Source organism: Pteropus medius, unplaced genomic scaffold (genome assembly GCF_902729225.1).
Source record: "Pteropus medius unplaced genomic scaffold, Ma_sr-lr_union100, whole genome shotgun sequence".
NCBI classification, from domain to species: domain Eukaryota; kingdom Metazoa; phylum Chordata; class Mammalia; order Chiroptera; family Pteropodidae; genus Pteropus; species Pteropus medius.
In genome coordinates this window covers 17,981,037-17,994,057 of record NW_024349801.1, presented here as the reverse complement: position 1 = coordinate 17,994,057, position 13,021 = coordinate 17,981,037, and the positions used below count along the sequence as shown (strand labels likewise).

The 13,021-nt window shown below is 49.3% G+C and overlaps 1 protein-coding gene across 1 annotated transcript in view; it reads right to left on the bottom strand.

The window, feature by feature from the left end:
• The window catches only part of BEAN1 (brain expressed associated with NEDD4 1), a 32,511-nt gene that overhangs the window by 13,290 nt on the left and 6,200 nt on the right, over window positions 1-13,021 (bottom strand). The window contains exon 2 of the mRNA XM_039888523.1: window positions 9,894-9,999. Coding sequence (XP_039744457.1) covers window positions 9,894-9,918 — 25 coding nt within the window. The 5' untranslated portion in view covers window positions 9,919-9,999. The remainder of the gene's footprint in view (window positions 1-9,893; window positions 10,000-13,021) is intronic.

Here is a 13,021-nt window from a genome sequence, read left to right as displayed (position 1 = left end):
ATGTGGTTCACCGAATATTGCTTCCTAAAAACATTGTAAGGTGTTAAAGGACAAGCCCTTTATCTTCCCAACCCCCAAGATTGATCTGAAGCCCTGAGCTGTCTTGGTAGCCACACCTGCCCCAGCCCCAGGCCTTTTTCCCACCAACATTCAGTATCCTGAGAAGGCGAGTGGCCCTTGGGTTCTCTGAGGAGAAGGTTCTCTCCTCGGCCACCTTCCTCGAGGGCAAGCCCAGAGCTCCTTCACCAGAGCTAACCTGCATCTTGTCTTAGGCTCTGGCTAAGTAAGACACAGACAGTTCAAATCCCAGCCCTGCTTCTAGGAGGTGGTGTCCTCTGAGCAATTTAACTCTCTGAGCCTCTATTACTTCATCTGTAAAATGTGAGCAGTGGTCTCTACTATGAACTAATCAAAGCACACCGCCTAGCAAGATGCCTCGCACACAGTAGGTGCTCAGTAGGTGACAATCAAACCTTCGAATTGTAAAAAGATCCCCTGGATACAGATCTGAATGTGAAAGGTAGAATAGTAAAGCTTCAAGATAAAAACGCTGGAGAACACCTTCATACCCTTGTATTTCTTAAAGAGGATATAAAGATACTAACCATAATAATTGACAAATTATATCCAATATTAAATTATAATAAAGATGTTTAGTGGGAGTTTGGGTTTTGAAGTGGGCAGGGGGCCATAGAACTGCACAGAGAATGAGATGTGAACAGGGTCAAGGCCACGGCTGGAGCAAGTAGAAGGTTTTGAAAGAAGGCTTTCTAAATATTCATCATTTGCATCCTGCCCCAGGACACAGGAGAATGTTTTCCAGGGCGGTGTCTGTACAGGTGCCTGGAACTAGTTACTGGATCCCGAGACACAAAAGGGTCCTTCACATCTTTATGGAATCATCCATTTTTCACGATTAGCTGTTTCACTCTATAGGTTTGTTCTTTGCGGAACACCCGAGAGTAGTTGCACCATTAATTGTAGCAGTTCAATGTCACACAGTATTAACAGAATATAATATGTCTTGGGATGATACAGAAAAATTAATTTTGAAACGTAGGCCTCATGTTCAATGAGGGGATCTAAAACAGTATTTCTTTAAGTGAGCGGTAAGTAAAACACCCTGCAGGATTCCTTTTTCAGTTTGAAAAAAACGCAAGTCGTAGCAGCAGCTGACAGGAAATGTGCGATATCTACTCAGGCTGTCTTTTGATGGTGACTCACATTACCAGTTCCTCGGTACCTCTGATTACCTGTGTTTCAGTATTAGTGTCATTTTAGTACTTCTAATACTGCAAAGATTTTTGCAGTTGAAGTATTGTTCTTGGTTTTTGAATTAAACTTAGAAATAGACCCTCATTCAGTTTTTATCATGTGATTTCATATTCTACTCTAAATCAAAGCCAGTGTGGAACAAAGGGAAATAATTGTGCACACCTTTCTCCTCTTGCATGTTTCATCAGCTTGCCATCCCTGTGGCTCTTGTGATAAGACCACGGTGCAGAGCCGGGCCTTTTCATTCTTGTCCACTTCAAAATATCCTACGTCAGGAGGAATGCTAGATATGCTAAGATTCAGCACACTGATATTGAAATGGTAGCTAAACATTTGTTAAACCAGCCACTGAAGTTCAGCTACTATTGTGGTTATACTATTTAGTGCAGTGTTTTTATTTAATGCTCAATATAATTTATATTTTTAAAGAATTTAAAGAACACTCCACAGGTTTCTGAATATACAAATTCAGTTATAAATTACATATTGTCTGGGAAGCTGATAGTCATGTTGTTTTAGATAATTGGATTTTATGCTTGGTAGACATGCCGGTGCGTGAGTATTGCACAGGTGTCATTGATCATTCTCCTCTCTCACACGGATAGCAAGGGCATGATGCCACAGTGCTGCCGTTCTCGTTTAGAGTGTGTTGGTGACATACTGTGCACGTAGAACAGCCACGTGTACTACAATAGTCCTTAAATTATTGAGATCATTGTCGATATTTTAAAGTATTGGAGGAACCTTTCTACCTTGAAGAAAATATGAAATTTCTGAAAAGGAAAGAAGGAAGGAAGAGAAAGATCCCTGATTTGTAACATTTGCCAATTTCCATGGTGTAAACACTCCCATCGTGGTGAATTTCAAACTGGCTACCAATGGTTTAACAATGGCTCAGGAAACTCCTGAATATTTAACTATTGACTCTTGCGAGCTGGTATTTCTACAAAACAAACAAAACCAACCAACCAACCAACCAAAGAATTCTAGAGAATCCCCAGACAAAGAATTCCTTCGTTCTCACTCCAGATGTTTTAAGCCTCCTGGTGTCTGGGGACAGAGAAGCAGCAGCAGGCAGGCAGGAGAGGAAGGCTTTTTTGGTCTGATCGTCCACTGCCTCCAACTGAGGCTAAGGGGAACCAAGTAATAACAACTTTTATTGTTTTAAAGATGTAGCTTGGGTCACAGTTTTACTTTCAAAAGAAGGATGCTCTTTCTTTGCATCTTCCTGAGGACAGGGCAGCTGGCTCTGGAAGAGCACTTTATGTGGAATCGGGCTAGGAGCCTCAAAGTTTCAGCCACGAACACGCTGTGTGACCTGGTCGGTCCCAATCTGCATCTCAGTTTCTGCATCTGTGATGTGAGGCAGTTGGGGTGGAGTCCAAGGGCAAAGCCCAGAGGGTCAGCAGATGACCTCTTAGATCCAATCTACAAGGTAGTAAGAACCTGTTCTTGAGTTATCCCATCACGTGATGGGGTCTGTCAAAAGACTGGCACCTGGCTGGCCCCTGATGAGAGCCTGTCTTATGTTGCCTCTCAGCACCAACCTGGGGCTGGCTAGGAGGAAGAAAGAAGATATGATCTCTCCTCAGAAGAGTCTTGGGAGAACGCTGCAGGAAAGACTGAGTGAGTTCTACAGCTCTCACTGTGGCATTGAAGAGCCAGAAGAGAAAGAAAAGAACAAATCTTGATTGAGCACCTATGTGCTCTCCAAACTCTCAGTCACACTGGAAACTGGATCTCATTATCCTATTTTATAGGTGAATAAATGGAGGCTTGGATGGTTTAAATGTATTTACTCCAATGGTCTTTGAACCTGGGTCTTTCAGCTCTTGCTGTCCTTACTGTATTAGGCTATATCCACACCCAATCCCCAACCTTGCCCCCACTCCTAGGGGATACAGATATCATCCAGCTGCTGACAGGCCTGGGGTCTGGGCAGAAGAATGTTCTGGAATGACTCTTTTGTGCGAGGCCTGGAGGTCACTTGGAGGTCCACAGACATGGAGTCCAGGGGGGATCAGGTGGGAAGAGGGAGCAGCCCCTGGAAGCTTATGGTTTGGGGACTAATGGAGGACATGGTGTTTTAAATGCAGGGAGCAGCAAACAGAGGGAAATCTGGGAGGTGCAAATGGACTCAAGTTCCCAGAGGGACCAATGTGGCCAGTGCTTTGGGCTTGGACACGGAAGCTCTGCTTTCCAGGCCTCTCCTCCTCCTCCAGTGATCCCTGGGCCCACGGGGTATGCGACTTCTCTCTTGCATCCTGTTTCTCCTGTCTGGTAAGCATGCAGGCCTGCACACTTCTGCAGTGACATCACGGGGGACATCATGGGGGACAGTCGGCCTTTCTCCATCACCCTAGGCTCAGTTCCAGGTACAGACCGAGTTGAGTGTTGGGGTAGCTAATGTAGGGTGGCCCTTGGCAGAAAAATGGCGACGTCATTCATTACAGATTCTCATTTGTAGGTAAATCCTCCCCAGTACACTTGGTTTGGGATGCAATGGTGACAACTCTGGGGCTCATGGTTTCCTTGGCAAGATTTCTAGACACAGAAACCATTTTGCCCTCCACCAACCCAAGGTTCAGTTTCTAGATCATTCCTTTTCTTACACTCCCTGGTTGTGGCAGAAGAGGCTGGATAGTGGTCTAGGCAATGACGAGATGGTGCCTTGGTTCAGGGGGTAAGTGGTGGAGGTGGCAAGATGGGGTCGGACTGGAACGTGAAACTGTTAGGGTTTGCAGATTAATTGGATTTGGGGTGGATGAGAAGGTGATCAGGAGAAAATGACAAAGGTTGGGGCCTGAGCATGTGCCATTTACTGAGGTGGGGAAGATGATGGGCAAGTTTGGTGGGGGACTATGAGTCAAGATTTAAGGTTTGACATGTTATATCTGAGATGCTCTGTAGACATCCGGGTAGAGATGCGGGGTGGACAGTTGGATATATGAGTCTGGAGTTCAGGGAGAGTCTGGAGCTAGAGATGTAAATTTGGGGACTGTCAGTATGTGGTGCTGCTCAGTGCCATGAGGCTGGAAGAGATCACCCAGGGAGCTCACTGCCAGGAGACGGTGAAGTACAAAAACTTTGCCAGCTGGGAGTGCTCTGCAAAAGCTGGAGGGGGCGGGGGTACCGCTGCTGTTATTATTACTACATTAAGTGCTCAAGCTGAGGTGGATGTCCTCTTGCCAGGGACTCTAATATGAAATGATTGTGCATTTAACATTAAGATTAGCCATCAGATGCTGAGCACTCACTACAGGCAGACTCTATGCTAGACCAGAGAACTCTGAGGGGTGGCTGTCCACGGGGCCACAAAGTGCTGCTGCATGTCAGACTCCCCATCCAAGGGGTGAGGGTGAAGTAGGGGATTTGATTCCACTCTGCTCCTTTTGTCCAGCTGTGGTTTAGCTAAAATTGAGCCCTGGAAAGACCCACCTGAAAGCCCACTATTTTCTAGTTGGGTCACCTACTTTTCTCAATGAATGTGCTAGAGCCTTAGTTTCCTCATGTGTGGAACGGGCACACTGACCCCTTCCTTGTAGGGCTCCTTCAAGGGAGCAAGAGGTCAGGTAAAGAAATGATCACATGGCCTTGTAAGCTCTTTACCTGCGAAATCTTCTTTGATCTACATAGCAGCTCTCTGAGGTGGATGCTCTTATCAGCTCCCATTTTTACAGATGAGGAGACTGAGGTTCAGAGAGAAATGACTCGCTAAAGTCACTCCTTCTATTGCCTTGCCCACTTCAAAGTCAGACCTCAGCAAAGAATAGTCAGGGTTTCATTCCTCGGGCAGATGATCACTGGATAGTGCTTGCATGTGTTTAGGGAGTCTGAGGTTCCATCCGGGCTCCGTAGGAAAGTGCTACAATTGATTACTGGTGTCCGCTCTGGGGACAGAAGTGGGAAATAGTGGAATGAGCCCCATCATTTGCCCTCCTTTCCCTTGAGTCCTTCCTTCTGTTGATAGCTAAATTTCTGCAGAGGTAACTGTTATAATGAGCAGAGCAGAAAACAGTAGTATATGGTCCAAACCCCAAACTCATCTCCAAAGTCCCCGCCTGTCTCCATTTTCCCTGACCCAAAGACACGGATAATACTAAGCTTTGTAGGGCGAGGGTGGTCAAAAGAACAAGACTGTCAAGTTTCTTGACCATCTTCTCAGTGCCTGGCACCAAGCTAGAGTCTCCTTGTGGCATGTCAAATCTGAGCATCAAACTAAAAGTCTGGTATGACTATTTCCATTTTATAGATGAGCAAATTGAGGTTTCTAGACATTAAGCAGCTTGCTCCAGATCACACAGCTGGTAAGGGTCAGTGCCAGGTTGTACTTGAACCCAAGCACTGTCTACATCTCACACTGAATCTGAGGGAAGCCCAAGCCCACCTAGATGCTCTTATAGGCTGTGGTTCCTGCCAGCCTTTGGGCAACCTGTGAGCTTAGCAGAGACAAGCCTCATCCGACTTCTCTGTGGATCTATGGATGCTACCTTCAGCCCTCCTTCCTGCTTTGCTACAGGTTCAGTCTCCCCTAGGGTCTCAAAGCCCCTCCTCCCCCAGATCTATGTCTCTTCTTCCTCAAACTGGAGGGTGTCAGGCCACCCCCACTTCACAGGAAGCTCTGTGGAGCTGCCATCTGCTGGTGATGAAGAAGAGGTTGTAAAGCATCTGTTCTTGGAGCCCAGGTCCCGGGGGAATCCTGGGCTACCCTGCCCAGCTAGGGCCAGATGGAGAAGGCTCCCACGCCTCCAGCTTTCCCGAGGAAGCTGGCTGGTCCTCCCACTTCCTACTCAGTGCTTAAGGCTGGAAAGTGGCTCCCGGGCCCGGCACTTGCAGGCAGAAAACCTGACTTCCCTCTTGTGGCTACATGGCCAAAACCATCTGGGCTTCGCTGGGGGAAAGCTTTCCCTGCCTTTCCCTTCCTTGCCCTTGCCTTCTCCCTCTGCCTTCGTCTTCTCATGTGCCGAATAGGAGAGGGATGACGAGGTCTGCTGGGGCCATCTCTGCAAGGGGCCAAGAAGAGCTGAAATGCCAGGAAGGTGAGAGGGGGTCCAGTTGGAATGCTGGGTGTGGGCAGTGCCAGGGAGGAGTTGGCCCAGCCTGGTCTGATTAACTCTTGCTCGTCTCCTGAGAGGCTAGTAGTAGACAGTCCTGCTACCCCAGTGTCTGTGTCGTGGCAGGTGGGCAGACCCATGCCGGCGGCCCTGTTCCCCCTGCACCAGTTGACCCTTCCCTTTCTCTCCCGACCTCCTGAGCTCTGACTCTAATCTTCCTTGGGGGAAATTTAGGGCTTGCTTTCCCTTCTGGGTACTTTTCCCTTTGTCTTCCTCAATCTGCATGGGATAGAGGTGTGCAAACCAATCAGGAACAAGCTATAGCTCCCACCCTAAGGCTTCCAGGTTTGAATGGGGTCTTGGTATCTTCACATGCACTGAACAGGATAATTTTGTGAGCTAAGAAAGTTAAAGCAATTTCCTGTTAGGTATCTAAATTCACAGAGCAGGTCTAGGTCCAGAAAGGAAGTGTTAAAAAAGAGGGCGTGTGTCCACATCAGAGCCCTCCTAGGACTCGGTTTCATCATTCAGTGTTCCCGTGTCAGGTGTTTTCAGGATGTCTGGAGCTCTTGTGTTCTGTGTCTCTTCTGGAAACTGTAAAGTTTCTGGTCTGCAAGCCCAGGAGGCTGCCCAAAGGGCATCTACTTTGTCTCAATTTGTTCACTTGTCTGGTTGTTCAATAAATGTTTACTGAGGCCGCGATTTCCAGGTTGGGTCTGAAGTGGGCGCCTGGATGGGAGCAAAGTCGGAATGGCAATCTGTTGACCCAGTTTGGAAATCCTCAGGTCTCCTTGGGCAGTTGGCAGTGATGGGTGTGTCGGAGGGAAAGGAGGGTCACTCCCAGATTTCTAGCGTGAGGGTCTGAGTCGGTGGTGTCCTAAACCCATACAACAAAACCAAACAAAGCTGCCTGGGAGGGGAAGACATAAAGAATTCCACTGGAGACAGGCTGAACTTGAGGTGCAGGAGTGGGGACTGCCCAGGGGGGTCAGGTAGCAGAAGGCAAAAGAAGGAACCGGAAACTGAGGCAGAAACTGGGGTGGGAGAGAGGCATGGGGTGGGAGAGAGTCAGGCTATAGGCTGCATCTGAAAGCAGAGTGTGGATGAGAAGACCAGGGGCAGGTGTGGGCAGAGCCACCCTCTCCCACTGCTGAGGAGACCATGAATGGATGGTCAGAGCCCAGATGGCCGGAAGAGCTGCAGGAGAACTCTGAGGGCTCAGAGGCAGGAAACCCAAAGGAGAAATCAAGAAAGTTGAAGTAACAACAGGGTCAGAGGTAGCTGAGGACTGGAAACTCTGGGATGAATTTAGCAGTACAGAAGTGGATGGGGTGTTGGGGTAAGGGTACAGAAGGCAGACTGGGGTGCAGAAAGGGGGGACGGTGAGCACTTCTTAGACAAGTTCGGAGAAAAGGGAAGGAACTGGATTGGACAACATAAGGAGAAGAATTGGGCAGAAAAAGAGAGAGATGATGGAGGAAGGGGTGGGCCCCCAAACCCCACAGCACCTGGCCTGCCATTGCCTGGGACCTTCTCCAAATGAAATCCGAGCAGACCCCAACCTGTAGGCAGATGTAAGCAGACCTGTTCTGACTGAAGCAGTGGCGGGTAGAAGGCCCGGGTTCTGTCTCCTGCCTCCCCTCACCCTCCAAGGAGCATCGCAGCAGCCCCAAGCTCCCGGAACCCACTGGCCTCAGACTACCCTTCCTTTTAGAGATGAGGACTGGCTGGCCAAAGCCACGGAGAGAATCTGGTGGCAAAGTCAGGAACTGTAGCTTCCTCCCACCCCCACTGCCTCTAGGTCATTGTGCATAATGTTTGACTGTACATTTTATTCAACAAACATTTATTGAGTGCCTCCTGCATGCCAGGTGCTGGGCCTGCATGGGGATGGGGAATTCAGAGATGTATAGGAACCGTTTCTGAACAGCCTAGCATTTTGATGACCACATCCTGGAATCCTCAGGAAGTGGATATGCAGAGGGCTGTCCTGCAGTGATAGCCTTGATTAGTGCAGATGGGTAGGGCTCTGAAGGAGCTGGCTTGACCCCGGAAGGTTTTGGAAAGCCCTCCACACTCAGCAGCCCCAGCCTTCTCCACTCCTAGCTGCTTGTGGGGACAAGGACATGACCACCCCAGCCCTCTGTGGTGCAGATGTCTCTGGGCTCCAGCGTGCCCCTGAATGGCAGGCAGCCTTCACACTTGGCCTGGAACTTGGGCTTTGATTTCCTAATAATGCCACAATAGCCTCAGTGACGACAGTAACAACAACTTATTGAGCTTGTAGTATCAGTAATAATCTTGTTATTTCTTGACCTGTACCCTCTTTGGGCACCCATGATAGCCAGCGGCCAGGCTGGGCTCCCCCCCGCCCCCCGCCAGAACACCACTCTTTGCACAATAAACCCCAGTGCCACCTTATTCCCCCAGGCATGCCTGGTGATGATCCCACCCAGATATGCCAGCTCCCCGTACCCCCGACTGTAGTAGCCCCTTGATGCTTAAGATTTAACAATTAGGGTTTTGACTATTTGGAACAGGGACTTCAACCCCTAGATGCATGACATGTAGCCAATGGAACAAATTTGAACAGACATTAGTGAGTGAGGGTGAGCATTAACCACAGTAAGCATGGAGGACAGGAGATGATACGTAGATAAATGGGACCTAAGGTAGGGTCTCTGATTTCACTCAGGCTCACAATCCCAATTCATAAAGGAGAAAGGACAGGGAGGCTATGTGTGTTCTTCCAAACTGCAGCAAGTGATGGGGGTTTTGGGGTGCTCAGAGGATATCACAGGAGAAAGCAGGTGGCTGCCATGAGGAGAGGTGAAGGGGAACCAGGGGCAAGGGTGGCAGCATGAGTCAGTGGAGGTGGGTATGGTGGAGACTAGGGGAGTAATGTAGAGGGGGCCTTGAGCCCCAGGGTACACCTGATTGAGCCCATTGCCTGGACTCAAGGGCACCAGGGTGCTGTGAGAAGAATGTTATGGGCAAAATCATCTTATGGCTTTATTAGATGAAATGAATTAGGAAATGAGGCGCTTCCTGGTGGGGAAGCTCCAGGAAGGGTTTCCTTAGGACAGTGAATGCCCAGGAGTGTGTTCTATGCAGCCCTAGTCCCTTGAGACAGTCTTTGTGTTCACTTAAATTTGAGAAGACCATTGGCTTTCTCTTTCCTATGAGAGTCTCACAACACACATCACATTAAAGGCTCTGAAAAGTTCTGCAGTAGCAAGACCCACTTAACTTGTCTCACCTGTATTCCCCACACATATTTGGCAGTGGAATTTTTTTTTTTTAAGTAAACCCATTACTATCCCCAGAGGAACCCAATCCACTTTGGGAAGTACTGATACAGAGAGATTGGCAAAAGTGACATGTCCCTTGCAGAAGTCGGGCGTCTTATGTGTTACCCTCCCCCACCGGTCATTACATATCAGCCCCTGAGCAGACCCCTGGAGCTCTCTGCCCAAACATCCTAGAGACATTCTTTGCAACCCTGACTCTAAGATTTGCCCCCGCCTGGCCCCGAGCCACAGAAGGATGTGGGTGGAGACTTACAGGGGCAGGGGCGTTTGAAGGACATGTAATCCTTGGAGCAGAATAGAGGAGCCAGCCTGCCCACTTGTACGGGTTTCACTTCGAGAGAAAAGGGTTCGCCGTTCACCTGCAAAGACACAAACAGATAGGTGATGAGGGAGCCCACACATTACCCACCAACCCTCCACACTGGGCACTTGTGTCCCCTGGCTGTCAACCTCTGGGGAGTGGATGGTGACTTTGAGACGTGTCGACCTTGGTTGGGTGCTGGGGAGAGCTCTGGGCTGTAGAGGACCCTTAAAGATCTACTCAATGTCCTCATTTCACAGAAGGGGAAACAGACCTGAAGAGGGTGAGGGACTAGTTCAAGGTTCCACAGCTGGCTTTGGAAGGGTGTTCATAGACGCTTAGTTCAAACCATATTATTATTACTATTGTCCCGATAACTTTGAGAGGAGGGTATTCTTTTCATAAACAAGGAAGTTAAGGCTCTGAGAGGTTATGTAGCTTGTTCAAGGTCACTTAGCTCCTAAATACAGGCTGGGACTAGAACCCAGGTCTGTTTGATTCTAAGCCCACACTGTCAGCCAGCACAGTCCCTTAGAAGGCACCTAATATTCAGTAATAAAGAATGAAAATGTTCTTCCTAAACTGCCCCTACATCTACTACATGAACTTGGTGTGAAGCCTGGATGTCTGCGCAGCACCGGTCCCTCTAACACCTATTCGCAATGCAGGAAACTTTCAAAATGTAACCCATCCTCTCATGCTGCTAAACATCTGAAATGGTTCAGTCTCTCCTGAGCGCCAAGTGACATGAGGCTGTGGAGGAGCAGGGAGACGCCGTTCTTATTTCTAGGGAGTGTGGTCACTAGACTTTCAGAAATGAAACTGCACCACTGGGGGGTCGCTGAGCGGGGACCGTGGATGCAGAGCCCAGCGGGCTCTTTGCAGGGGAAAGCTGGTAGTCACAAGCCAACAGGAAAAAGGCCAGTCCGCTGCAGGTCTCAGGAGGCAGTCGGCCTCTCTGATTCTGGGGATAACATCCTTGTGGACAGAACTTTTTCTTAAGAGGCAAGTCCAGAGGTTCCCATTCTTGTCTCCCCAAGGGATCCCTTTTATTGTATAGAAACATGGGTCTCATGTTTTGACAGCCCATTGGCCAAACTGCACTGATTAATAACTAGTTTTTCTATTTAATAAACATATCAAAGACCTATCTTTGGAGAGCTAGAGCTCAGAAGTCTAATTCCCGAGTATTGATATCAACTCTGCCACTTCCAGGCAGTGTGACTTTGGGCAAAGCACTTCACCTCTCTGAGCTGTAGCACCCTCAGGAGAAAGCAGAGTAAGAACACATTACCTGCTACAAGGATGAGGGGAATGAATGGAGTCCCCTGGCTTGGCTGCACTGCTGTTCGAGGGGTTGAGGGTTAGGGGGTGATTGCTGTGCTGACCCAGGAATCTTTCTCTCCAAGTGGCTCCTTCCAGCTCATCCTACCTGCTGTGAACCCAGGCTGGCCGGAAGCCCACTCCCAGGCCCCATAGAAACCAACTTGAAAGTTCTGCTGGGGGAAGTGAGGGTAGGATGTGATCTCCCCAGGACAGCTAGAGAAGTCTCCTTGGTGGGGAAGGCTGCTTGGGCAACTGTGATTTTGCACCAGAAAATTCACTAAGACTCTCAGGGCCTGGATCTATGCTTTCTAAAAATTCATGTGAGTACATGTGTCTGTGTTTCCATCTGTGTGTGTGCCCGTGTCCATTGTAGTCGCATGTGCATCTGTAAGATGTAAGTGGGCTGACAGGTCATTTCTCGAGCTGCTTCCAGAGAGGTCTTTCTTAAAGGCAAACTGGATAATGTCATTCCCTTACTGAAAACCCTTCTGTAGCTCCCCAGTACCCTCAGGAGAATGCCCTGGCTACCTCCACAGCCCCAGGGTCCTGCCTGCCTTTCTAACGAACTGGCATAGTGTAAGTGCTTAATAAATGCATGCTGAATGTGCACTTCCTATAGGGGTGACCTGGCGGCACCTGATGCCATGAAGGTTGCTGACCACCACCTAAGCTTCAAGGAGTTGTCCCCAAGGTCCTGCTTCTCCTAGAGGGCTCTTATAGCCACTTTCTTCCCACAGAGTCCTGTGATTCTGAGATGAAGGCCGAGTCTTTGCGGGGTCTGGGGAGGTGGGAGATGGGCCGCCCAGGACAGGTGGCACCAAGAACTCTTGCCTTATGTATGGTTTTCTATGGTCACTTGGGTGTTTGGTGGACAATGTGTAAGTTCTCAAATGGCTCAGGAGGCTGGCGAAGGGTCAGCCAGCATGGCCACGGGTCAGGCAGACACTTCCGTATATAGAGAGAGGCCTTCTGGGCACTTGGGCTTTTAGGTGTGGCTGATATTCCCCAGACTCCTGCATGTGCCAGATAATGTTACAGACATCACTGCAATAGGTCCTTGGAGGTGGGTAACATCGTTTCCATTTTACACATGAGAAAACTGAGGCTCAGCGACATAACCCACCCAAGGTTACAGAGAAGGGGTGAAGGAAGACCTATGCAGGGAGGGACTCTGTCATCCTTAATACACGTTACTGCCAGGGACATTTCACAGAGATCTGACACTCCTGGTGCTCTGGCTGGCCTGCTTCCTGGATACACTGGGCTTTTCATACTTCCGGGCCATTCCTTTCCTCTTTACCTGGCAAACTCTTATTTACCTGTCAATCCATAGCTCAAGAAACCTTTTCAGTGAAGTCCTTTATAACTGCTGGAGACAGAACTGGTGGCGTCAGACCCTCTGCTTGGGTGTTTTTGCTGGGGTCATCAAGACAAAGAAGCTGGCTCTCTGGTGTCCCTGTGAGCAAGTGCCCACCCTCCTCTCCCCACATGTGTCTACAGATGCTATGAGGATACAGTGATGGGGGCAGTGGATGGATAGGTTTGGCACAGACTGCCTGAGACCGGTTTGCTGGGAGAAGAGTTCTGGAGCACGGACAAGCGGAGTGGGGGTTGGGAGGAGGGCCGGCTCCCCGGTCACGTCTCTCCTGCCCGCCTCTCTCCGAGCCTAGCATCCCAGGCGAGGCGCGTTCCTGCCTGTGACTCATCTCCGACTGGATTGTCTGGCTAAGAACTGGAGGGCGGGGGGGCGGGGG